The sequence below is a fragment of the Phoca vitulina genome, unplaced genomic scaffold, assembly GCF_004348235.1.
Source record: "Phoca vitulina isolate PV1807 unplaced genomic scaffold, GSC_HSeal_1.0 scaffold3, whole genome shotgun sequence".
Taxonomy (NCBI): Eukaryota; Metazoa; Chordata; class Mammalia; order Carnivora; family Phocidae; genus Phoca; species Phoca vitulina.
The window spans coordinates 65,875,296-65,901,826 of NW_022589706.1; the positions used below are offsets into that span (position 1 = coordinate 65,875,296).

Here is a 26,531-nt window from a genome sequence, read left to right on the forward strand (position 1 = left end):
AAAACCCAGGTGGGGGGGATAAACTAGCTTCAAGAAAATGAGATATATAGGGGCGCCTGGGTGGCTCAGTCATTAAGCGTCTGCCTTCGGCTTGGATCATGATCCCAGGTTCCTGGGATCGAGCTCCTCATCAGGCTCCCTGCTCCGCAGGAAGCCTGCTTCTCCCTCTTCCACTCCCCCTGCTTGTGTTCCCTCTCTCACTGTGTCTCTCTCTGTCAAATAAATAAATAAAATCTTAAAAAAAAAAAGAAAATGAGACCTATATAAATTATTCTTCCAAAAGGGAGACATTTGCTTGGAATGTGCTAGGCCAGAGGTATCTCTAAGAATCCACACTGGACACACTCAAGCAAAAAATATCAAAGTAAATCCCAATAAAAGTCCACCAAATGGCCAGCTGGCCTCAGATTTCCAATGAGTGTTGTAACCTTTATGGTTGGTGCAATGCAATGAGCTATATCAGACAAAATTACAGCAAGACCACAACTAAAGACTGGCAGTGATTTGTTTTCTGTGGAATCACAAACTGTTATTATTGCAGATCATTGCAGAAGGCCCAAGGCAATGAAAAACCTAAGAAATACCAAAAATATAATCCCAGCTAGTAACTAAAAGACTATGTTTGTCAATTGTGAAATCTCTGAAATGGTTTCTGAGAAAATATTTTTCAGTTTTTCATTAAAGAATGTGCTGATTTGATAAAAAATATATATACACATATATGTATATATATATATATAATATTCATATTAGGCATTTTAACACCACAAAGTGAACTTTCAGGAAACAATCAGGTTATTTACAAAGTAACTGAATAATTAGGTAATAGCATGAAACAGAAGGTTCTGTTACTTTACTCTGGTAAGTACAAATTTGCTTCTAGAAGGGTAAGGAAAATTATTAAATAAAGAGCAAGATCAAAAGTACCCCTCAATCTGTCTGTATGTAGAAAAGAGTTTTTGATTGTTTCTTCTTTCCTTAACTGTGGCTGGCATAGATATAGACATCACTGCCTTCTAGAAATCATTATAGATTCCCTTCCCCATTCTTAGGTATTACAGTGGTATGTGGTCTTTCAAAGCCCACTCTTTCCAACAAAATCTATTCCTTAGTATTCAATTTTTCTCCTTAGGGAGACATTAATTTAAATTAAATTTTTCTCCTTAGTGGGCAATAATGAAAAAAAATTGCAAAATACTGTGTTAGTCTTTCAGGCATTTGTTCTTAGTCAATCAGCCATTATTTAGAACATTTATTGAATAAATGCCCTACACCAGGCACTGTGATGAGTGGCTGATTGGAATGTGCTAGGCCAGAGGTATGTATCCTCTCCCTGTCCTCAACAACTCCTAATCTATCCAAACAGGAAGAGAGATAAGCAACCAGCCACAATAGAGAAGGAGAGCTTGGAAACACAGACAAGGCCCGGATAGGAATCAAGACAGGATTCCTGAAGGATGTGACTTCAGAACTGAGTCCTGAATAAACAAGTCAAAGATAGACAGACAAAGATAGCATGTATAAAGGCTCCCAGAAAAAGACATGGGGCACAGGGAAGGAAATGCAATACTTTAGTATGACTTAAGCTCAGTGTGAGGCAAGAAAGTGTAAAGGGTGGGGCTGAAGGCCTATGTAAAAGCAAGAAACTGAAGGGCTTTCTATATAACATTGAGAGTTTAAATTTTATCCTGAAGGTATTAGAGCCATAGAAGATTTTAAGCAGAGACTGAAAATATATTATTGGTGTTTTAGAAAATTTATTTTGGCCATGGTATGGAAAACGGACTGGAGAGAAAGTAAAGATGTTCTTATATTAACCCAGGTGAGACAATACTGGCCTCAAATAAAATAACAGTGGTAGTGGGGGGTAGTGGTGGATGAAAGTAAGATTTGAGGGCTGTGGAACTGACAGGAATTGACAGGACTACAGTGAGGTGGGAGAGGTAAAGGACAGATAGGTGATAAGGATGAGATCCAGAATCCTAGCTTGAGCAACTGGAACAGAAACGGAAGGAAGAGCAGTTGGGAATTTGAGGTAATTCTGGAACTTCTAGGTAGAGATTTCCATTGTAAATATGATATTCAACCCTGAAGCACAGGAGGAAAATCCATATAAAAAACCAAATGAGTAAATGAAGCCATGGGAATGAAAGAGATCAAGAAAGACCCTGGAGAATGAGAAAAGGAGATGGACAAGGACAGAATCTTGAAAACAAAAACATCTAAAATCTGCTAGAGAAAGAATAGCACATAAGAGCAATTGAGAAGAAAACCAGACAATACAGTACCATGCGTGTGGCAGGTAGGTAGAGCTTTTGAAAGAGGAGAAAACAGTGGCATCAACTCTATCAATGCTAGCAGAGAAAGCGACTGAAAGTGTTCATTCATTCCAGTTAACTAACAAACACTCACTGATTAACCAGAATGAAGTCATTCGTAACCTTTATGAGATAAGTTTCTACAAAATTGTGGGGGCAAAAAGCCATATTGCAGTAGGCTGAGAAATGAGCAGAAGGTAAAGGAACTGGGTCATTAAAAGTTGACAACTCTCAAGAAACTTAGTTGTGAAGAGGAAAAGAGAAGTATACGAGTAGCTGGATGGGAATGTGTATGGATGAAGAAAGGTTTTTATTTCTCTGTTTTATGAAAGAGATTTGAAAATTAAGTACCAATGAAAGAGAGCCAATGGAGAAAGAGAGTAGATGATAAAGTAAGGAGAGAAAGACACCCCAGAAAGCTACAGAAAGATCCAACAAGACTTAACTGTTCTTCATTCCCCCAAAATCTTGAATAAAGAATATTTGGAGAGAGAGAAACAAATTCAGGAGCTTTCCCTTGGAGACAGGAACCACATCAGAGAACAGTCTATCAGTAGTCTGTCCTTAGATCTACCATCTGCCTACAGCATTGTGTGTTAACCTTTGCCTTGTCTTTTAGAAAGGGCAAGGAATCAATTGATGGATCTCACTAATGTTCACCTGATGTCAGTTTCTATGAGAATGTCCAGTCTTATGTAAATAACCATAGATGTGGTTTCCCTGATTCCATATACAGTAATTTAAATAGATACACTCCTTGCCCTCAAGAAGCTCACAATAAAAAACAGATGACAGGGACACACATCTACCACCACCACTACCACATGAGGTCACAATAGTACAGTTAAGAGAACATGACACTTCTTAAACAGGAATTTATATTAGGTACGAGTTTGGTATTTGTTATTTCTGGCTATGGATTACATGAAAGTTTTATTGGCACATTGGGTGGGGTTAGGAAAAGCATTACTGGACTTCCACAAAAACAGAGGAGGTCTGGGAAATAAGTGGGGAGGGAGAACTAGACTGGATTATAAATTCTGAGGAAAAAAACCCACTGTATCCCCTACCACCGGGCTTACAAGGGCTCAGTAAATGACAGCAATTGACTGATTATATAAAGTCCTAGATCCAGAGACTCATTAATGGAAAAACTAGGTTTTTCAACTGGTTCAACTAAGGTTGAACCGGTAAGCCTTGATTCTGGAAATCAAAGGATTAAAGGGGTATGAAACCTTAGACTGGTAGAAAAGGTTTCCAGGGATGGAATATCAAAGAGCAATCAGGCTGATGATGAGACAGTTCAGGAGAATACTGTAAAGATGAGTACTGGTACCCAAACTAGATACTACTACCTTTTGGTTTCAGAGAGAAAGCGTGGATATGGAAGAAATAATAGAAGTATTTAGTAATAAACAGAATGTTGGCATAGCCAAGATTTTAGCGTTTTTCTAATGGAAGGGAAGAAATTTTATCATTTATTCTAGAAAATTCTAGGTTATTAAGATTTCAATTAGGAGCTGCAAAGAGACCTCACATGAAAATATGTTTTAAGAACTCATCAAACTCAACACCAAAAGAACAAAGAATCCAATCAAGAAATGGGCAGAAGACATGAACAGACATTTTTACAAAGAAGACATCCAAATGGCCAACAGACACATGAAAAAGTGTTCAATATCGCTCGGCATCAGGGAAATCCAAATCAAAATCTCAATGAGATACCACCTCACACCAGTCAGAATGGCTAAAATTAACAAGTCAGGAAATGACAGATGTTGGCGAGGATGCGGAGAAAGGGGAACCCTCCTACACTGTTGGTGGGAATGCAAGCTGGTGCAGCCACTCTGGAAAACAGTATGGAGGTTCCTCAAAAAGTTGAAAATAGAGCTACCATATGATCCAGCAATTGCACTACTGGGTATTTACCCCAAAGATACAAATGTAGGGACCCGAAAGGCTACGTGCACCCCGATGTTTATAGCAGCAATGTCCACAATAGCCAAACTGTGGAAAGAGCCAAGATGTCCATCAACAGATGAATGGATAAAGAAGATGTGGTATATATATATACAATGGAATATTATGCAGCCATCAAAAGGAATAAGATCTTGCCATTTGCAACGACGTGGATGGAACTGGAGGGTATTATGCTGAGCAAAATAAGTCAAACAGAGAAAGACATGTATCATATGACCTCACTGATATGAGGAATTCTTAATCTCAGGAAACAAACTGAGGGTTGCTGGAGTGGGGGGTGGGATGGGAGGGATGGGGTGACTGGGTGATGGACACTGGGGAGGGTATGTGTTCTGGTAAGCGCTGTGAATTGTGCAAGACTGTTGAATCTCAGATCTGTACCTCTGAAACAAATAATGCAATATATGTTAAGAAAGAAAAAAAGAAGAAGAAGAATGTAGCAGGAGGGGAAGAATGAAGGGGGGGAAATCGGAGGGGGAGAAGAACCATGAGAGACGATGGACTCTGAAAAACAAACTGAGGGTTCTAGAGGGGAGGGGGTTGGGAGGATGGGTTAGCCTGGTGATGGGTATTGAGGAGGGCACGTTCTGCATGGAGCACTGGGTGTTATGCACAAACAATGAATCATGGAACACTATATCTAAAACTAATGATGTAATGTATGGGGATTAACATAACAATAAAAAAATTTAAAAAAAAAAAAAAGAAAATATGTTTTAAAAGCATTTGTCTACTTTTTTGACTTGGCTATTCATAAGTCTTATCTACAGCATCTTGCAATGTATTCTAGCAGGCAAGAAGTATAAATGATATTGGAAAAGAAAGTTGGGGTCAGACTTTTTATGTTGAGAGAGTTTTAGCCAAGTCAAAAGCTAGCAAGAGACAGCACCAGGACTCCTTCTCAATCTTTGATTCTAAATTTTGTGATCACAGAATATTTTGGAAGGGTAAATAGGCAACATGCCCACAATTAGAATATTACTACTATAACTTGGCAAGCAGTAATGAGGATTTGAACAAACAGGGATAAGAAAGGAGAGAGAAGTCTGGATTCCAAAGAACTGTGGAGGTGATGTTAATAGGATTTGACAACTGAGTACATGGGGTAGGTAAGAAAGAAGGATACATCATAATGAGTACGGGGTTTCCCCAGAAATGACTCACCACACAGTGCAACTTGGTTGTGGCATGCCAATGAGACGAATGTGTGTCCATATGTCATCTAAGAGAATCAATTCATAACAATCTGCTTAAATAAAGATTATCATGACAATGAGACTGCAACAAAAAGTATTGTTGAAACAGCCCTGATTATAGAAAAAGCAGAATTAGTAAGGATCTGTGATTTTTTTTCTCTAACACTACTCCTTAGAAAAAATGCTCCAATTGAGAGGTAGAGTTTGACTGGAGTAGAGGGTTGTTGGAAAGGACATAGCAGGCTTAAATAACTTATTGAAACTAAGAGATTACAGAATATTAGAAATTGAAAAACTGTTAGAGATTAGTTAGTTCAATTATTTCCATTAAAAAAAGTGTATATAGACGATTTCAAACATACATAAGTGAAAAGAACAGTATAATGAATCCCTAGGGTAACCTGTTACCAATTCAATAATTATCAATTTATAGCCACTCCTGTTTCATCTTTATCCACCACCCCGATAACTGTAATATTATATAAGTATTTTAGTATGAATCTCTAAATATAAGAATTATTTTTTAACACATAATATTGTCAGAAGATATTAGCAAATGCTATATCCAATAACGTGTTAATCTCCAAAATATATAAGGAACTCATACAACTCAACACCAAAAAACCCAAATAATCCAATTAAAAATGGGGAGAGGAACTGAACAGACATTTTTCCAAAGACATACAAATAGTCAACAGACACATAAGAAGATTTCAACATCACTAATTATCAGGAAAATACAAATTAAAACCACAATGAGATCTCACTTTACACCTGCCAGAATGGCTAGTATCAGAAAGACAAGAAATAGGGGCGCCTGGGTGGCTCAGTTGTTAAGCGTCTGCTTTCAGCTCAGGTCATGATTCCAGGGTCCTGGGATCAAGCCCCACGTTGGGCTCCCTGCTCGGTGGGAAGCCCACTTCTCCCTCTTCCACTCCCCCTGCTTGTGTTCCCTCTATGCTGTCTCTGTCAAAAAATAAAAAATAAAATCTTAAAAAAAAAAAAAAGAAAGACAAGAAATAGTAAGTGTTGGCAAGGATGTGGAGAAAATGGAACCCTACTGCACTGCTGGTAGGAATGTAAGTTGGTACAGCCGCTATGGAAAACAGTATGGAGGTTCCTCAAAAAATTAAAAACAGAAATACCATAATGATCCAGTAATTCCACTACTAGCTCTTTACCCACAGAAAACAAAAACACTAATCTAAAAAGACATATGCACACTTATGTTCACTGCAGCATTATTTACAATAGCCAGGATACAGAAACAACCTGTGTCCATTGATAAATGAATGGATAAAGAAGATGTGGTATATACACACAATGGAATATTACTCAGCCATAAAACAGAATGAGATCTTGCCATTTGTGACAACATGGATGGACCTAGAGGATATTACACTAAGTGACGTAAGTCCAACAGAGAAAGACATATGTCATATGATCTCACGTATATGTGAAAACTAAACAACAAAACAACTAACAATAAAAAAAGCAGAAACGGACCCATAAATAGAACTAACTGATGGCTGCCAGAGGGGAGGAGAGTGGAAGGATTAATAAAATGGGTGAAGGGCAATGGGAGATACAGGCTTCCAGTTACGGAATGAACAAGTCACAGGGATGAAAAGTACAGCATAGGAAATACAGTCAATGGTTCTATAATAGAATTGTATGCTGACAGGTGGTAGCTACATTTGTGGTGAGGATAGCATAAGGTAGACTTGTTGAATCACTATGCTGTACACCTGAAATTAATGTAACACTGTGTGTCAACTACACTTCAATTAAAAAAGAATATGAATTCAATAGAAATTAGCAGATTTTTTCTTAAAAAAATATCGTTTCCAAATAATCATCACCAAAAAATTAATAAAAATTCCTTAATACCATAAAATATTTTGGTAAAAATATTTTTACCAAATATATTAATAAAATATAAATATATTTTATAATATATTTATATATAAATATATAAGTATAAATATTTTATATATATTTACTAAATATAAAATATTCAGCATTCAACATTTCTCCAATTGTTTCATAATTTCTCTATATATGTCTCTGAAATCTTTTTCATCTATAGTTTCCCCTTCCTTCTTTTTAAATTTTTCTTGCTAATAAAACAGGAGCCAGGTAATATGTCCTATAAAGTTTCCCACATTCTAGATTTTGCTAAATGCATCCCAATGGTGTCATTTTACATATTCTTCTATACCTTGTATTTTCTTTAACCTGGTATATATAGGCTTCATCAGATTCAAGTCCAATTATTTGGCAAGAATGCTTCACAGGCAATAGAGGCACACAATGACTAGCTCTTTTTTGGTCCAAAACCCCCCTTATTTTTATTTTTTTAAAAGATTTTATTTATTTATTTGAGAGACAGCAAGCGCACACAAGTGAGTATGAGCAGGGGGAGAAGCAGAGGGAGACGCAGACTCCTCGCTGAGCAGGGAGCCTGACCCAGCAGGGGGGAGGGGCAGAGGGACAGACAGAAGCAGGCTCCCCACTGAGCAGGGAGCCCAATGCGGGGCTCAATCCCAGGATCCTGGGATCATGACCTGAGCTGAAGGCAGACACTTAACCGACTGAGCCACCCAGGCAAAACAAAACCCCCTTATTTTTAAAATACGGATTAAATTGAAGCCTCAGCATTGTCAAGTAGTTCACACAGTGATAAAATCAAGAACAAAACCCCAGCCTTTTAATTCTATTTTCTACTCCTTTCATTATATCAGATATTGTTAACATCTTGCTGATTGATTATAATATACCAATTACTCTGCTATGCATTATATGAGATATGGTCCCACCACTCACCACTTATTACACAAGCCATAAATCCAGAAGTCATTCTAGGATTCTTCACTTCTCTTACTTTCACTAAGTCCATTAATTTTATCTAAATAACATCTCTCTCATTTGTTCCATCCTTTCTACCCCCCACAGCTACTGCTTTAGTTCAGACCTTTCCCATTGCTTTCCTGAATCACTAAAATAGCTTCTTGGACCCCCCTTCTCCATAACTATCTTGCCTTTTTCAACCCAGATCTACCTTGTCAATAAAAGATTTTTCCAAGTTACAAGTCTAAATATATTATTTTTCTGCCTTAACCCTTTGATATTCTCTCATTTCCATGGTGGAGTCCATATTCATTAATACAACCTACAGTCCCCATCATCTGGCCTTTGTCTATCCAACCACCCTCATCTTCATTACTTCCACTCACTATATTCCAGTTTATTGAATCATTGAAGCTTTCTGAATGTGCCAGCAAGGATATATAGTGATTAAAAGTAGACTCTAGAATTAGACTTGACTTTGATCCCTATAGTCCCCCATTTACTATCCATGCAACCCAGAACATACTTACCATCTCTGTGCCCCACTTACCTCACCTGTAGAATGGCAATAATCTCACTGTATTATTTTCTGTGTGTGTGAAGGATGACCGAAATAGCACAAGTAAAAAACTAGCATGAGGGCACTCAGCAAATATTGGAAGTGTGTCATTATGTTGTTCATTCATTTCTATATCCTTTAAATCTATTCCCAAGAACGTTTCCCTCTTCTTTCTTGATAACCTTTCCCTTATTAATAACCTAGAAAATTCCGATTCTGATCTCTAAACCTTGTAGATATTTGCATTGCTGTGCCCTACAGCTATAAGTCTGTCTCTCTACACAACTGTGAAAATTTTGGACAGGGACCAGATCTTTCTTATATTTGGCTCTTCATGTCCTGGAACACGGGCTCTCCACTGTCCTGGTTCAGTGGAAAGCTCAATAATTCAAGTTTGGTAATCTGAACAAAATTGATGGTGTTCACTTTAATTATATCAATTTTAATTGATGAGTTACTTAAGCATATTTTAGGAAAAATATAAAATAATTGATATTAAAATATTAACTGTTCATCAGCTCCTTTCCTTTATTATTTCTTTTTTTACTAAATTAAATAATGTAGGATTGTATCTTATGACAATAAGTTTCCTTTTCTTTCAACAGTGAAAACTTGTATAATTATAAAATTTTTAAATGGTTAAATCTTTTGCTACTTATTTTAATTCAAATCCAGTATATTATTATATATATTCAGAACTCAAACTATTCATCTTCATCTAAACCTTCAATTAAATTCCACAATGCAAACCTCTTGGCACTAGAACCACATTTCATGTTTATTCAACTGAGACTGTGTCTTGAAAAAGTGTTGAAGTTTGGGGGTTTTCTGGTGAGAATCCACATTCTGACATCACCTTGCCCATGACAGTGATTGGCTGTTAGAAGGCAAAGAAGAGTTTATAGCCAGTCACAGCAAGCAAATGAGTGAGTGAGAGAGCAGAGGAAATATTCAATCTGTGTCGCTCACTCCTGTGAGACTGTCTCCTCACTCCAGCACTGCAAAAGGGTAAGATTTACTATGATGACTTCATTTTCTTAAAATTGAACACTCCACATTTTACAACTCTGGACCTGCTTTGAATTTTTTATTTTAATGTTGATGTTATTGAATTGTATAGAATGGCTATGTAATTTAACACTTGTTTATCATTAAACTAGTACCTCAGAGTTAAGATTCTTTCCAAAAGGTTAAGCTTATTTACCTACACATGTAAATAAGTTCTTAATATTGTGCACATAAACTAGAAAATTCTGTGTCCTACTTTCTATCTCTCCACCTCACAAATAACTGCTTGTTTCCTCATTCTGATGTATTCAAGATAACCTGACTGAAATACTATTTTTCACTTGTAACTCTGCCCCAATGAGTGCAGATTTCACCATAAATTATGCGTAATCTATACTTGAATTATATATAATGTCTTTTTAACATGTTCGGTTTCAAAGTGTTGATATCCTGTACCTCTAAAATCAGTATGGGAAAATATATATGACTAAAGAAATAAATAATGTTGTTAGTTTATCAGACTTTTCCCAATGAAAACTTGTAATTAGATTTTCAAAACTATCCTTTAAGAATGTTTGAATTGTCGTCTGGGTTAGTAGTAGTCAATATAGAGTCTTTGTTTTTTATGAATCAGAAAGTAAATAAAATGAGATTTATGTAGGCAGCCAATTGCTGCCTACATGAATCACTTGGTTCTTTTTATATTATTCCTGCTACGTTTTCATCTAGTTGTTTTTATGGTTTGCTATGAGAAATTTATGTAATCAAAACCCTTTCTACAGTTCCATGTACTTAAGTTTTTAGCTCTTTAAGACATTATAAATATTCCAACTCTTTTCATAAAGCTGCAGAGCAATAATCTTCCTGTTTGCTGGCAAGCTTGACCATGGGTAACAAAGTCCAAAGTATTACTTTAAGCACCCCAATAGCAATAAAAACTTCTTAGACAGATGGGCCCCCTTCAGGGGCAAAGCCTCTTTATCATTGTGTGGCCATTAAGAACCTTTACTAAAGTAGACAGAACTGTGAGGAAGTGAGTAGGCATCAAAATCAAAAGACCCAGTCTGCCACAAAAAGAGTGTGACTTAGGACCCAAGACACCTTCTCCAGGCCTTAAATATTACTCTGTGTAATGTTTAGTGGTAGATACTCAATAAGGATGCAATAAATTGTGGCTCATGACAAAATGCAAAATCAAACTTCAGAATACAGTATATGCCATGGGTTTCATACATACATTTTAAATATTACTTTTCCAAGTGTGTTTATGGGGAAATTGCCATCATCACTACATACTGCTTCTAAAATGTTCCCAAAGCTGTCACTCTCAGTTAAACACTCTCAGTTAAACATATATGTCAGTGCAAATAGGTCGGTATTAGTAGGCTTTTAGCTAAGTTTATTCAACCTCTATTAAAATAGGATTTTATCGGGTGCCTGGGTGGCTCAGTTGGTTAAGTGTCTGCCTTCGGCTCAGGTCATGATCCCAGGGTCCTGGGATCGAGTCCCGCATCGTACTCCCTGCTCAGCAGGGAGTCTGCTTCTCCCTTTACCTCTCCCCCATTCGTGATCTCTCTCTCTCTCACTCACTCTCTCTCAAATAAATAAATATCTAAAAAAAGGATTTTTTAGGATTTTATCAAATAGAATGAAATTAAGTAGGATAGGATTCTACTATCCCTCTTTTTTTATTTATGAGGAATCTATATGGAAGTGAAATCTTTGCATGGCCACAAACCCCAGGACTGTTTGGGAACTACTCCCATTCTGAGAGTTCCATCTTCAATTCTTCCATAGAATTGAAGTCTCCATGATGACTACTGCCCTGACCCTGAAAAGCCCTTGATCCATCCTGTGAGTCTCCCCACTAGTGATGGAAAGCTTAAGTGGAGCTTCAGAATAACCTAATTTGAGGAAATTTGTCCCTGATATCCCAGGGTGAAACTCTAATGAGCTCTTCTCATAGAGTTATTCTTAGACATGGCTGTTTGGTGCTACATGCTATGAGAACAGTATTTCACATATTATGGATCATTTCATACACAGAAAAAAAAATACAAAGTATTCTAAGGTATTCATAGGAAAATGGCTCCTATTTTCCATCTTACAAATAAACTTTTAGTTCAAAACCCATATAGAACCAATATATAGAATATATATCTATAGAATCACTGTTATAAAATCAATCATTTAAATGTATTCAATTTTTGCTTAGTTTTCAATTATAAAAAAACAGGTCACATAACTACACTAACAATTCAATTCCTTAGCTGATATTCCTATGTCAATGATATTAGGAAGCCTCCTTGCCCCAGTGTGAAATACACCAAGCATTCAAGCCCCTTACAGTAATGAAGTGGTGTGCCACTGACAAATCACAGCAGATAGGGTAAAACCAAATATGGAACTCAAGATTACTTAAACAGGTAAAGTTAGTTTTCTACCACTTAAAAAAAAAAAAAGCAACAATTTTAAAATAAAAGCCATAAAATTGGTCTTAATTAGTCAAAACTCTAACTAGATAGAAATGAAAACAAATACTTCATCTTCTAGTATGAGTAAAAAAGTTACACTCTGGGGCATGTGGGTGGCTCAGTCGTTAGGCGTCTGCCTTCGGCTTAGGTCATGATCCCAAGGTCCTAGGATAGAGCCCCGTGTCAGGCTCCCTGCTTGGCTGGGGGCCTGTTTCTCCCTCTCCCACTCCCCCTGCTTGTGTTCCCTCTCTCGCTGTATCTCTCTCTGTCAGATAGATAAAATCTTAAAAAAAAAAAAAAAAAAAGTTACACTCCTAGTTTTAATATTTATTAACTTTACCACTTCATTAATTCCAGAAGCAATCACCAAAATGAAGACTGCTTTAATTTTGCTCAGCATTTTGGGAATGGCCTGTGCTTTCTCAGTAAGTTCAATATTAAAAACTTATAGTTATTTCCTTGTTTGTCTTTTCATGTAAAAGAGAGAGTATGTAATAATTAAATGTTCTTATAAACAGATGAAAAATACTCATCGAAGAGCCAAATTAGAGGATTCTGAAGAAAATGGGGTAATTATGCTTAGCATACTTTCTTGGCCTGACTATACTTCCTCTAGATTTATTGCATAGTAAACATGAATATATCATTTATTTTGCTTATGCAGGTCTTTAAGTACCGGCCACGATATTCTCTTTACAAGCATGCCTACTTTTATCCTCCTCTAAAACGATTTCCAGTTCAGGTAAGTATAAAAATTAATTTTCTTTCCCACCCATTATAATTTAAAGGGAATCAAATTTAACTACAAAACATCTAAATTCAATTCTCACTGAAAGTCAACCAGAAAGACTGACTTACTACAAAAAGTTTGTTTTTACTACAATACAATAAAATTTATTCCTAAGTCCTCTTTTAAAGCAGAGATATACACATCATTTGGGCCCAGTCTAGAATGATATAATAAAAGCAAACACCTTGGTACAGAGTTCGGGTATTTTGGCTATGCATTGACGAAATGGACAACTTTATCTGTTGTTGACAATTAAGTCAGTGATAAGGTCACTAACTGTCATTTTATAGTTGAGTCAATACTGTCATATAGCTGTTAACATCCGATAATTTACAGTCCTTTAATTGGTAAGGGAAAAACTGACTTCATAAACAGCAGAGACCATTTTTTTAAAAACATTCCTGATAATCAGTGGTGATTGCTGAAGATTTTCTGAACCTCTGACCTGTGTTGGTCACTATAACAGAAGCGTGGCTCAAGCATGATAGAGGAAAGAGAGAAATTCATGAAGTGAATTGTGAGAGTGTTTGTGAGAAAAACAAAACATCCTTGAAATTTGTAAACAAAAAGGAAAATAACAAACACTAAAAATAAGAATTTCTGTTTTTACTAGGTTACCAGTGAAGAAAGCCTTTGAAAACTTGAGGGTGTGGTGTTGGTTTAAAATATTCAACAAACCAGAATTGTGCTATTTTTATTACTATACAGTTTGGGTTCAGGGCACCACTTATGTACCATTTGACCCAGGACTCCTGAGACACTAAAAGCAGTCAAGATGCTGAAAACGATGCCTCAGCACAGTGGCTTGGCAGAGCATCCTACCATATGTTGGGCCAACCCATTTCTAACTCATACAATGATAGGAAATGATAATCTTAAAAGTATTTATAGCACCATAATAATTATGGGGAATGTGTGTGGCCACAGAAATATGAGCACAGATGATACAAGAGTTGTGGGTTTTCAGAATTGTCTTCATTCTTTGGTACACCTCAGACCCCACAAATAAACAGTGCTCATTTGAATGTTTGCTTCATTCTCTTTTTTTTTTTACTTTTTTTAAAATTTTTATTTTATTTATTTGACAGAGAGAGACACAGCGAGAGAGGGAACACAAGCAGGGGGAGTGGGAGAGGGAGAAGCAGGCTTCCCGCCGAGCAGGGAGCCCGATGAGGGGCTTGATCCCAGGACCCTGGGACCATGACCTGAGCCAAAGGCAGACGCTTAACTGACTGAGCCACCCAGGCACCCCCATTCTCTTTCTTAAGCTAAATGGAAATGATACTAAGTTTACATTTCTGGCTAGCTCCTCAATTTTTTAAAAATATCACATAGAGATTATTTCCATCTATAAATTTTTATAGACATATAAATGTGATCCAATTAAAATATCCATAGTGAAAAGATATTAGGAGAGGTTATATTTTTCTTATGATAAATTCAAAGTTCAAAAATCTTTAAGTAGATTTTTAATATACAATATTTAGAGAAATTATATGCAAATTCATTTCAACTAATGTAGAATTTGTTAGTAAGACAGTTGTATTTTAAAAATATCCAATAAAATATATGCTCCAATCCAACAGTCTGACCTAGTATTGATGATCTATTCTCCTACTTTACAAAGTTTGATTTCTAGAATTTTTTCCCTTACATGTCTACTTACATATTTTCCACAGCTCTATATTATTTATTCTCTTAAATCTATCAAGTATTTGGTGCCCAGATTGTCACCCCAAAATTCATTAAACTGTATTGGCTTTGAAATTTATGTTTTATTCAAACAAATCTGTGTTTACATATAATCATTTCTTTTTTTCTTTTCTTTTTTTTTTTAAGATTTATCTATTTATTTTAGAGAAAGTGCGCACAAGTGGGGGGAAGGGCGGGGGAGAGGGAGAAAGAGAATCCTCAAGCAGATTCCTGCTGAACATGGAGCCTGACGTGGGGCTCCATTCCATAACCCTGAGATCATGACCCAAGCACAAATCAAGAATTAGCCACTTAACCGAGAGAGCCACCCAGGCACCTTTACATACAATCATTTCTAAAATACCAACTTCCATGAAATATGTCATATCAATTATAAAGCTATCAACAGTCTACCTATAGCTTATCTCTCTGCTTGGCTATAGAAATGGAAGCATAAATAAGCCTAATACCCTAAGCATTTTTAATTAAGGAAATTGCTTCTTTTAGGAATCATATGTTATTTGAATTGTATGTGAATTCTTTGAGGGCAGAATCTTTATATTTCCTTTATCGTACTGATCTCAGCTATCACAGTGCTTGACACAGGGAAACTGTCCATGTTTCCAACTTCATCTCTTGCTACCACCCTCATTCTCAAAACAATGCCTGAAACACATATTTTGGGACTGAATAAATGGGAGTGACAGAAGTTGAAAGGAGTTAACGGTAAAACATATATACATATGTGTGTGTGTGTGTGTGTGTGTGTGTGTGTATTTGACTTCTGGAAGAATAGTATGTCTTAGTTACAAATTGGCATAAATGAAAGAAAGGAAAAAAAATGTCAAGGCTTTAGGGCATTTCATGAAGCTTTAAAACTGTTCTCACTGCAGACACTGAAGAGTGATGTGGTTGGGACAGCAAGAAAGCTAAGGGTGAGGAAGCTTGTAAAAAGATTCAAACATTCCCACTGAGACAAAATACATTGCAAAAATATGCTGTCCTCTCTATTAACTAACAAATAGAAATAGTTTACATGTAATACCATGCTTTATTCACCCTCTGAGCTAAGGAAAGCACAACCATTAAGGTCATGGCAGTGGAAGAACAGGTATAATTATTCTCTTTTCCACCCAAGGTTATTCTTGGCTCAAGGGGACAAGCATTCCCTTTTCTTGGGTGGATGGCATGGCCACTGAAGAATGAGCCCTACAGGGACAGCCCTGAGTAGGACTGGAATATGAGTGTTTCCTCATATCTGATCTCTAACCCTGAGGTTCTTCTGAAGCTCTATTTTCTAAGACCCACAGTACTTAACTAGGTCATCAGAATCTAAGCTAAGATTTGTAGGGCAGAAAATAACAGCATCTTAAGTCAGATATCCATTTATCTACCTGGTGTTATTAGGGGTGGTTGCAGAAAGAGAAGGAAAATTCAATTTATCATTGGGAGAAAGATGAAAAATCTCCACCGTCTTAAAGTCTCTGATAACAGGTGTTTAGACTTATATTTCCTTTTAAAAAGTAGCAAAGCTTGTTAACTTATATTTTTATATACAGACTCCTCGGTTTAATATATTCTCATTCAATATTGAACTCTTTAGAGGGATGGTACTCTATAACTCTCCTAAATGAGTAAGTGAATTAATTTTGCTCTTATATAATTTTTACCTCATATATATAAAATCTCATTTATATATACAGAGAGGCTTATTTTATGAAGTAGCTTTAATTAGACTGAAAGATATTAAAAATTATATGTAAATCTAATTTCAAGTTAAATTCTAATTTAAATTCAGCAGGAACTCATTATTTAAAAGAATCATTTAGTAACTTTTATTTCACAATAAGCCTAATCATTTCATTTATATTTTATAAAGAAAATAAAATAATATTATCTATGTGTTAGTTCATTTGCCTTGAACTGGCTGGAGAAGTCACAGCTGCTCTGGGCTTGATTCCTTCTCTGTAAAATAAATTGAACCAGATAATCCTCTTGTTCTTGCAGAGTTAAGCAATTCTGTGATTCACTGCTCTAGTTTTTACATACAAAATGTTTCAACATATTTCCTATGTTTTTGGTATTGAAAATGGAGTATCTCATTTCATATCTTGATCACTACAAAATGCCTTTTTCTAACCTCATTTTATATATTCCCAATCTCCTTATATCTTTTTCTCAGATTCATATGAAAACTGTTCTAAGTAAATAAATCAATCAAGATGGTAATACTAATTAGGGTAAATATTTGTACATATTTTATCTTAATTCAATCAGCAGGAAATTTCCTTTGGTGTTGAACATCTGTGTACATATATATGTACACAGATATTCATATATTTATGAATTCACACATATATCCATTTTTTTTTAGAGCAGTAGTGACTCATCTGAAGAAGATGGAAATGGTGACAGCTCAGAAGAGGAGGAAGAAGAGGTAAGGAACTTCTGCAGGATTTTTCATAATAAATCAGGCAGCATAAAAACAAATAGGAAACTAGTCTACTGTAGCCTGGACTTAGCAAACAGCCATTGCCAGTTTACCAACTACCCACAGTCTTCTATTTTGGACAAGAGGAATGTTATTGAAATTAGAACCAACTAAAATGACCTGTTTAAAATACTATTGCAGTTTGACGTTAAAGTGACCTGTAAGCGGTACACAAAACCAAAAATGTCTCCATAATAAGTGGAAGAAGTGTAAATTCTGATAAAAAGAAAAGAGAGTATTATCTACACTTAGGTGGACAGAACATGATGATAAAAGACAAGTCCCTAAACTCAGTGCAATACTTGTTTTAAGGACTGAATTTAAACTCAATTTACTACGTGGGTAGTATATGAAAAGCTAATCCTATATCCTCTACAATGTTATTTTGATTCATTGGTCTTTCTTGACCCACAAAGTAGGGTTGTTGTTTTAAACGAGAATTTCCTATGTCTTTTTGTCTAACAATAAAATTTATGTTCTTACAGAAATGCAAATACTCAAGGTGTATAAATGTATACAGCACTATATGGTACCACAGATTCTACACATAGTACTGCATAGTCCTCGATAGTACTACAAATTAGTGTAGTTCACGGCTAAAATTCATCTGTGTATCTTGGAAATTGTGCTAACATGTTTATAACTGACACTCTTGCTCAATATACTAATTAGGTACCTTTTCCTGGATAGTCAATTATAGCTATCCACTGCTTTGGGGACCTTCTAAATTCAGGTATTCTTAAGTGCTATTTATGAATGGGCAGCAACAGTCAAAAATGGATCGTGTATAAACATCTGCTATCTTGAAAATAAAATGGTATGGGAACTTTAAAAGTGACAAATAATTTGTTTGATTTTTTTTAACCATAAAAGTATCATTTCCAGTACTATAATTTACCCTAATAGCTTAAGGAAGACCTTATAAGAATATCAAGCCAGTACCAGGAAAAATGCCACCTACTAAATCCCACAGAATTTTACCCGGAGTTCCACTTAGTAATCTAACACAACAACTAAGCTGAGGTAATCCATTTAACTACAACTGTTTGCTGTACAGTGATCGCAAAATTGCCTTGCCAGTAGATTTCCCAATTAGATTACATACATTTTGGCAATGGTTCTTCATTTGTTATGATGGTGGTTGGGAATGGAGGAAGATTAGGACTGCTTTAAAACTATGATGAAATCATACACACTCAAAACGTTGCCAACAATCTCTGAACATTAATCATCCTCCCAAAACTTATCTGCAAACTTCTCATGACCCAGAGGACTAGAGCCCATAGGGTTCATCTCTGGTTTGGGGAGAAACAGTGCTGTACCGTCCTTACACCTCCTCACATTGCCTAGCACAGTTTCTTATACAATATATGGTATCCAACAAATACCTGGTGGTTTGGTTTTGAAAACTTCAGAGAATAAATACTCCAAACATCATTCATTAAAAGTGATCATAGCAAAGTGGATAAATAAACCTGGAGGCTTCTCTCCTGAAGAGATTCTAGAACTCCCTTTTTCCCCATTTCTTCCCTAAAATTTCATTGGCAATTCAGGTTAAATACATAGAGTCCCCAGGAATTGTATTCAAATGAGAGGGTGCTTAGGAATGTTTTCTATTGGGTGATCATTTTTTTCCACTCCTAAACTATTCAGCCTCACTTAAAAAAAAACTTTTATTTAAATATAATATACACAACACAATTATCATATGTATAGATGTCACTGAAATTTCAGAAACTGAACACACAAGTGTAACCAGCACCGTATCAAAAAGCAGCACATACATTGTGCTCCATTTCATTCATTAACCAAAGCCACCAAGAGCAACTGCTTTTTTAAGTCCTAACAGATATTGGTTTTGCCTATTTTTGTGTATTGTATAAATGGAATCACACATCATATATTCTTTTATGTGTGGTCTCTTCCACTCTCAACTTCAACGGTTGATCCATATCGTTCTACAACTATTTATCATTCATTCTCATTGTCAGTATCTCATGATCTGAATGTACCACAATGTATTACTCTTCTGTTGATCGGCATTTGGGTAGTTTCCAAGTTTGGGCTATAACAAAGAGTGCTATTGTGAACATTCTAGTATTCCTTCTGGTGAACATATGCATTTACTTCTGGAGGCCATTTTACTTAGAAGTAAAACTTCTAAGCAAAAGGTATGCATATGTTCAATCTGAGTAGAGGCAACCAAAGCAGATATACTGTGATCTCCCTCTATCAGTGTATCAGTTGCTCCACATTCTCACCAACACTTGTTTCTTTCAGTCATTTTAGCCATTCTAATGGGTTAATAATACTTTTAAAAAAATTATTGCTAATTTTTCTATTCAAAAAGATATCTGATGCTTAATACCCATCAACAGACTGATCTGTTTTCCTTTTTAGTTCACTGCAACAGGATATCCTTAAATAAAGTATCTAATAAAGAAAGGGCTTTGTAGGAGAAAATACAGAAGTTCATGAGTTGAGAGTTTGGATTTTTAATCATGACTGCCACTAATGAACTACCGTCTATTTGACCTGATGCAAGTTATTTATCTTATTGGATCTCAGGTTTTTCATGTGTAATATGACAGTACAGGACCCAAATTGTATGTTCTATTCTAGGAATCTTTCCTCCTTCTCCCCTGAAAGGTTCAGTCTGTTGGAATAAAGCATAAATGAGAAAACATAAACAGCATGGTGTTTGTGGGTTATTTGTCACAATTAGCTTAGAGACTGTTTTGGGGTGGATTCTAATAGTCCCAAGAGTTTATTGAAACAGTGGAATTTACAAATTTGATGAAATAAACATATTCTTCTTTAGTCACTTTGTTTTAGTAATAAGGCAGGCTAAATCTGGGTTGTGTTTGTTTTATTTTTTTATTTTTATTCTTTACATAACTTATTTTTTTCTTCTAACATTTTGTTTTGGAATCTGTGGATTAAGTTTTTATTTAAATTCCAATTAATTAATATACAAGGTAATATTTGTTTCAGTTGTACAATATAGTGATTCAACACTTCCATACAACACCCAGTGCTCATCACAAGTGCCCTCCTTAATCCCTATCACCTACATAACCCATCCTCCCACCCACCTCCCCTCTTGTAACCATCAGTTCGTTCTCTATAGTTAAGAGTTTGTTTCTCAGTTTGCCTCTTTCTTTTTTTTATCTTTGCTTGTTTATTTCTTAAATTCCACATATGAATGAAATCATATGGTATTTGTCTTTCTCTGACTTATTTCACTTAGCATAATACTCTCCAGCTCCATCCACATCATTACAAATGGCAAGATTTCATTCTTTTTCGTGGCTGAATAATATTCCATTATATATGTATATGTATATATATGTATATGTATTACATCTTCTTTATCCATGCATATTTTGAAGTCTTGACTTTTAATATTAGCTATGAATCACATCAGACTAACTCCATTAACAAACAACTGCCTAACAACATAGAGTAAAGGCCAAGAACAAAAGGTTAAATAAGATTACAGTAATATTAATAAAATTATAATAACCATTCATTATAATTACATTATAACACTCCATTTGAGGAGTGTTAATTTTTTTAAAACATCTTCATGCAATAACTTTATATACCACTAAAAATTTCTTGGAGTGTTTAGTTTCTTCATTGCACAGTAAAACTGATTGTGTGTCAAATGCCTAAAGTTTTCTGAATACTGCATACAATACAGAACTAGCTTATATGCTGGCAGATGACTTTTGAATTAAATATGTTTTTTGTCTAAATACACTTGAAAGCATATGAAAAATATTCACTTCTTTTTGCCAGTAAATAAGACATGCAATCAATTTGTTTGAAGAGAGGCATTTCTATAAAAATTCCTTTAGGAAAAAATATCCTAGGCATAGCGTGAACATTCATATAAATCCTCTTCCTCATCAAAAACATCATAGTGCATTACAAATGGCTCAGCTTTTTAAATTAGAAAATACAGCTTCATCACATATAAGACCTTAAGGGGCGCCTGGGTGGCTCAGTCACTAAGCGTCTGCTTTTGGCCCAGGTCATGGTCCCAGGGTCCTGGGATTGAGCCCCACATCGGGCTCCCCGCTCGGCGGGAAGCCTGCTTCTTCCTTTCCCACTCCTCCCTGCTTGTGTTCCCTCTCTCACTGTGTCTCTCTCTGTCAAATAAATAAATAAAATCTTAAAAAAAAAAAAAAAGACCTTAAGCAAGTTATTTAGCTTTTCTGAGCTCACCTTCCCTTTCTAAAGAGCATAATAATCCTACCTTACAAGGCTACTATGAGAAATTAAAAAAAAACAGGTATAAGCTCTCAGCTGATTTGTCAGCAAATGTAAGAATCCATTTACTACCATGTTGTAATAGTACATAAGACTTTAGGAGCCTAAGGCATCTAGGATAAAATACCACATAGTCAGATATGCTGAAATTATTACAAAAGCATGTTTTATTGATTAAATAGAATATGGAAATGTCTAAAAACAGAATATGGTGAGATAAATAGAATGAGGTAACCTTGAGTTGAGTTTTAAGAAGTGAGAAGTGCAAATGGCATAAGAGGAAGCAAAACTGTTAGCATTAGGTGATGAGCTGGCTGAGGAATACACTGTTTTTCTCAATTGTGGCTCATGACTCCAACAGATTTTGAGTTCTCTTCCAGCTAAAATAACTTTCCTTGCTCTGGATATTTTCACCAGGAGAATTCAAATGAAGAAGAAAACAATGAGGAGAATGCAAATTCTGATGAAAACGAAGATGAAGAATCTGAGGCTGAGAACACCACCCTTTCTACCACACCTGGCTATGGAGAGGAGACCACACCTGGAACAGGGTACATAGGTCTAGCTGCAATGCAACTTCCCAAGAAGGTAATCATTCCTCAAAAATGTTAAATCCGATTTCATTTCTTCACTGAAATCTAAGGTTATCTTGACACCAAACAGAGTGTTTTATAAGGTAATTGAAAAACCAAGAGCAGATTCAATTTCCCTGTTTACAAATAAGGAAGGATCTTTTCCCAGGCCATGCTATTACACTGACTTCCTACATTATAGCAGAAGACTAAGGACAAGCATCTTAGCAATGGATAGAAGGTCCTGAAAGATGCCACTGTATTTCAGGGAAGAGGACTCTAAGACAGACAAAATGAATAGCAAAGCTATAGGAAGCATCTCCCACAGAGAAGGCTTATTTATCAAGTACATTTTTCTCCATCAAAACCCAATGACAAAGGTACTAGTCCTGAATTCTTAAAACACCCACCAAAGGTACTAATTCTGAATTTTTAAAACACCCACCAATTCTTTTGTAAGTTAAGCTGGCTTCAATTCAAAAATACATCTAGAACAAGGCCTTAGGTACAGCCTGTGTTGAATGAAGGAATGGTCTTAGGTTTTTACATTTTTACACCTAGATCTGGATTCTTTCAAACTTTTCCTTACAGGCTGGGGATAGAGGACACAAGGCTACAAAAGAGGAGGAAAGTGATGAAGAAGAAGAGGAAGATGAAGAAAATGAAGCAGAAGTGGATGAAAATGGGCAAGGCATAAATGGCACCAGCAGCAACAGCACAGAGGCAGAAAATGGCAATGGCAGCAGTGATGGAGACAATGGAGAAGAAGAAGGTGAAGAAGAAAGTGTCACTGAAGCCCACGCAGAAGGAACCACAGTGGCTGGAAAGCAGGACAACGGTGGCTCAAAGACAACAACCTCTCCAGATGGTGGGTTTGAACCTACGACTCCACCACCAGAGCTCTACGGGACTACCACCCGACCATCTGGGGAAGCTACCCCCACCGGATATGAGGGAGAGTACGAACAAACAGGCACTAATGAATACGACAATGGATATGAAGTCTATGAAAATGAAAATGGGGAACCTCGTGGGGATAATTACCGAGCCTATGAGGATGAGTACAGCTACTATAAAGGGCGCAGCTACGACGGCTATGATGGTCAAGATTACTACTACCACCATCAGTGAAGGTCCAGCCTGGGATGAATTCCTCTATTCTGGCATTTCATGTGCCACCATTTTCAAAGTTCAACTCAGGAAGGTGAAATATAACAAATGTGCATATTATAATGTGGAATGGTGCTACCGTTCCAAAATAATTTTCTGTAATTGCTTCTGCAAGTAATGGGCTTCTTGTTGCTTTTCCCTGGTATGTTATTGAAAGGTTATTGTAAATCAGGGCCATTTAAACCAATCCATGAGATTGAGTTCAATTACATGTTTTGAGGTTGTAGTTTTATAAATAGTATTTTTAACATGTTTATACTGCTAAAACTCTTCATGCAAGAAGTGCTTCTAAGAATTAACATTAATGACACTATATACAAAGTATGTGTAGTTCTTTAATCACACTACCTATCCAACACTGTATATTATGTTTAATTATCATCTTCATGTATTTTTATGTGACCTTTATGTATATTCTATCTATGGGTTTTATCACAAATAAAAATGCAATCTTTCAAATATGTTCTAATTTTTAAAAAGAGAGAGAGAGATTCAGAATTGAAAAAGATGAATCCAGTGGGGGACAACAAAGCTAAAGGATAAAAGCTTATTTCCACTATGGTTTAAAACTCAGAAGAACTCTAAGTATTTTGTCATGGATAAATCAACATAACTAAGATTTTGACATGCTTGTGGCACAGTCAACCACACACATCAGGAGAATAAATGGCTTTTATTAGAGTTGCCAGATTTCACAAAAATATAGGATGCCTAGTTAAATTTAAATTTCAGATGAACAATGAAAAACTTCTTAGTATAAGTATGCTCCATGCACTATTTGGCCTCTGTGAATTATTTAGGACATACTTATACTAAATAAATCACTCATTATTTGTCTAAAATTCAAATTTAATGGAATATCCTATTTTGTATCTGGCAACCCTACTCCTTTTTGATTTGGTTTTAGGCGGGGTAGGGTGTAGGATGGAGTAGAAAATTCTTATAGATACACACACATTCACATATCCACACACATGCACAGCATTAAAGAGTGGTTGCAGACATCATGACATCAGGATGCTTCACTCCTAAATACTTCAATATTTAGTATAAAAACAAGAAATTCTCCTAAATAGCCACAATACCATTCTCATTCTCATTCTAAAGAAATTAAACACTGCTATGATAGTATTTTGTAATATACAGATCATATTCACATTCTCCCAATTATTCTAATAATATCATTGATTACTAACTCATTTAATCCTCACAAAATTCTATCAGGTAGGTATTTTTGTCATCCCCCATTTTACTGATGAAGGAACTGAGTCAGGCACAAAGAGATATACAGCTTGCACAAGGTCACAAGTGGCAAAGCTGAGGGTAAAACAAAGGCAGACTGGTTTTAGAATCTGTGTTCTTTACCATTATGCTATATTCATTAGTGTATATTTATCAGTAATGGATGTTGAGCCATAAGTGAGCAGGAAATCTTTAATGATGAGAACACTGCTGAAAAATAAGCTTTGTCCTATATCACAATTTTCTTAGAACCAGCCAGGTTTTATGACTTGGGCCCTAAAGAATATTTTCAAAGCAAGGGTCTTCTCATATCTTGGCATATGTTTTTACATACTGTGCAAAGTGCATGAACTATCGAGTTAGATGGGCTTGAATAATGGTATTATTGAGAGTAAATTAATATCCTCCTCTAGAACCCATCACCTCATCTCCTACATGTGGAGTGTACACAGTAGTTGCTGTTCAGAGCCCAAGATGTTAATGAGGTGCTCAGAATCATCATCTCTCTCCTCTCCACTCCCCTTCCTTTCTCAATCTTAACACCTGGGTGCATCGATTGTTATATAATTACCTGGTCCTTTGGGAACTCATGGAACATTTTTTTCTTGCCCTACTGCCTCTTTTGTAAACAAAAGCTTTTGACGAGATTGAGGCCTTGGGAACAGTCGTCAGATCAGCAGCAGCATCAGAAATGCAAATTCTGGAGCACCACCCAAGACCTACTCAATGAGAAACTGGGAGTGGAGAGGTGATTCTTGTGCACCTTAAAGTTTGAGAACCACTATCTTCATTAATATAGTAGCTAATGTTTATTACACATTTACTGTGTGCCAGTTCTAGTCTAAGCATTTTACATATATTACCTCATTCTCAACAATTACTTAAAAGTCCACTACATTTTACAGGTAAGGAAATGAGTTACAGAGACATTTAGTAACTTGCCTGAGATGATGCAGCTGTTAAGTGGGGGAAAGGAATCTGCTCCAAAGTCCACACCCCATATATCTCTCACAGCTTCTTTCTTTATAGAGAAAAGTCACCCTGTTAAGATAAGTGAATTTAATTGGGAATCAGAAGAGGAAATTTTGGGTAAGAGTACATATAGCAACCCTAACTATGTTTTTACTTCTTTGCCCTTTGGTGTTAATAAGAAGATATAATTTTACAGGTTTCATGTCATGCTCAGGTGATCAAAGAAGGATCTCTTTGAGAACAGAGACTGTTAGTAAACAAGGAAAACATCCCTTCATGCTGCTGTCGAAATAGGACAAAACTTTGTCAAGCATTCCCCAAAAGGCAGTGTGATTCGTGACAGGGCCATGAGGATCTCAACTGCAGCTGCTAGGTTTGCATGTCATAACTCCACTGATTCAGCCAGTAGGGAGACAACAAGCTCAAATGGAGTCAAAGTTTATTACTTTCACAGAGAGCAAAAGCAGGATCAGCATGGTGTCAGCTCTCTGGTCCCATAAGATGACACTGAGCCAAAGGGGCCAGATGACAGACAGCATAGGTAAGTAGGTCATTCCACTGTGAAGGAGCTAGCTCTCATGTATGGCTAAGTAGAGAGACAAAGAAATCTGCAGTTGAGACTTAAAGGGGGAGAGGTTGAAAGTCCTATGCTCAGCTGAAACCAGGGAGATGGATGAGAAATAGCCTTGTGACCAACTCCCAGAAGATGGAGAGGTGGGAGAGGAACTGCCTCTAGAATTTCTGCACCGGGCTGCTTATCACTCCTTTCTCCAGGAGGTAGTATAGGGTACTTGGCCAAGCCTCAGGTCAGACTGCAGTCAACCTTCACCCATGTGGTCCATACAGAGACATGGCAGGTTGTCAGGAAGTGGCAGTAGAGTTCTTCGCCTACACACCTCTTCCAGATCCCAAAGTTTGGGAGGCTTATGAGTTTCTTGG

The 26,531-nt window shown here is 36.3% G+C and overlaps 1 protein-coding gene across 3 annotated transcripts; it reads left to right on the forward strand.

Annotated features, from left to right (window-relative positions):
• The first annotated feature begins 9,585 nt into the window (after positions 1 to 9,585).
• Positions 9,586 to 25,551, forward strand: IBSP (integrin binding sialoprotein). Of its 3 annotated transcripts, none has more exons than XM_032400769.1 (7): positions 9,586 to 9,911; positions 12,743 to 12,810; positions 12,904 to 12,954; positions 13,050 to 13,127; positions 17,242 to 17,304; positions 22,054 to 22,224; positions 22,800 to 25,551. In XM_032400769.1, the coding sequence occupies exons 2-7, from the start codon at positions 12,757 to 12,759 to the stop codon at positions 23,337 to 23,339; spliced, it is 957 nt and encodes a 318-aa protein (XP_032256660.1). In that variant the 5' UTR covers positions 9,586 to 9,911; positions 12,743 to 12,756; the 3' UTR covers positions 23,340 to 25,551. The 3 variants fall into 3 exon arrangements, with proteins under 3 accessions (XP_032256660.1, XP_032256663.1, XP_032256661.1); XM_032400772.1 differs by having other exon boundaries at positions 22,057 to 22,224; XM_032400770.1 differs by lacking the exon at positions 9,586 to 9,911 and having other exon boundaries at positions 12,710 to 12,810.
• Positions 25,552 to 26,531: the final 980 nt, after the last annotated feature.

Bases quoted from the DNA above. Each gene is read 5' to 3' on its own strand.
- IBSP (XM_032400769.1), top strand. From the start codon at position 12,757: ATGAAGACTGCTTTAATTTTGCTCAGCATTTTGGGAATGGCCTGTGCT. The intron at 13,128-17,241 runs GTAAGTATAAAA...ATTTTTTTTTAG, and splicing joins TAAAACGATTTCCAGTTCAG to AGCAGTAGTGACTCATCTGA. The intron at 22,225-22,799 runs GTAATCATTCCT...TTTTCCTTACAG, and splicing joins CAATGCAACTTCCCAAGAAG to GCTGGGGATAGAGGACACAA.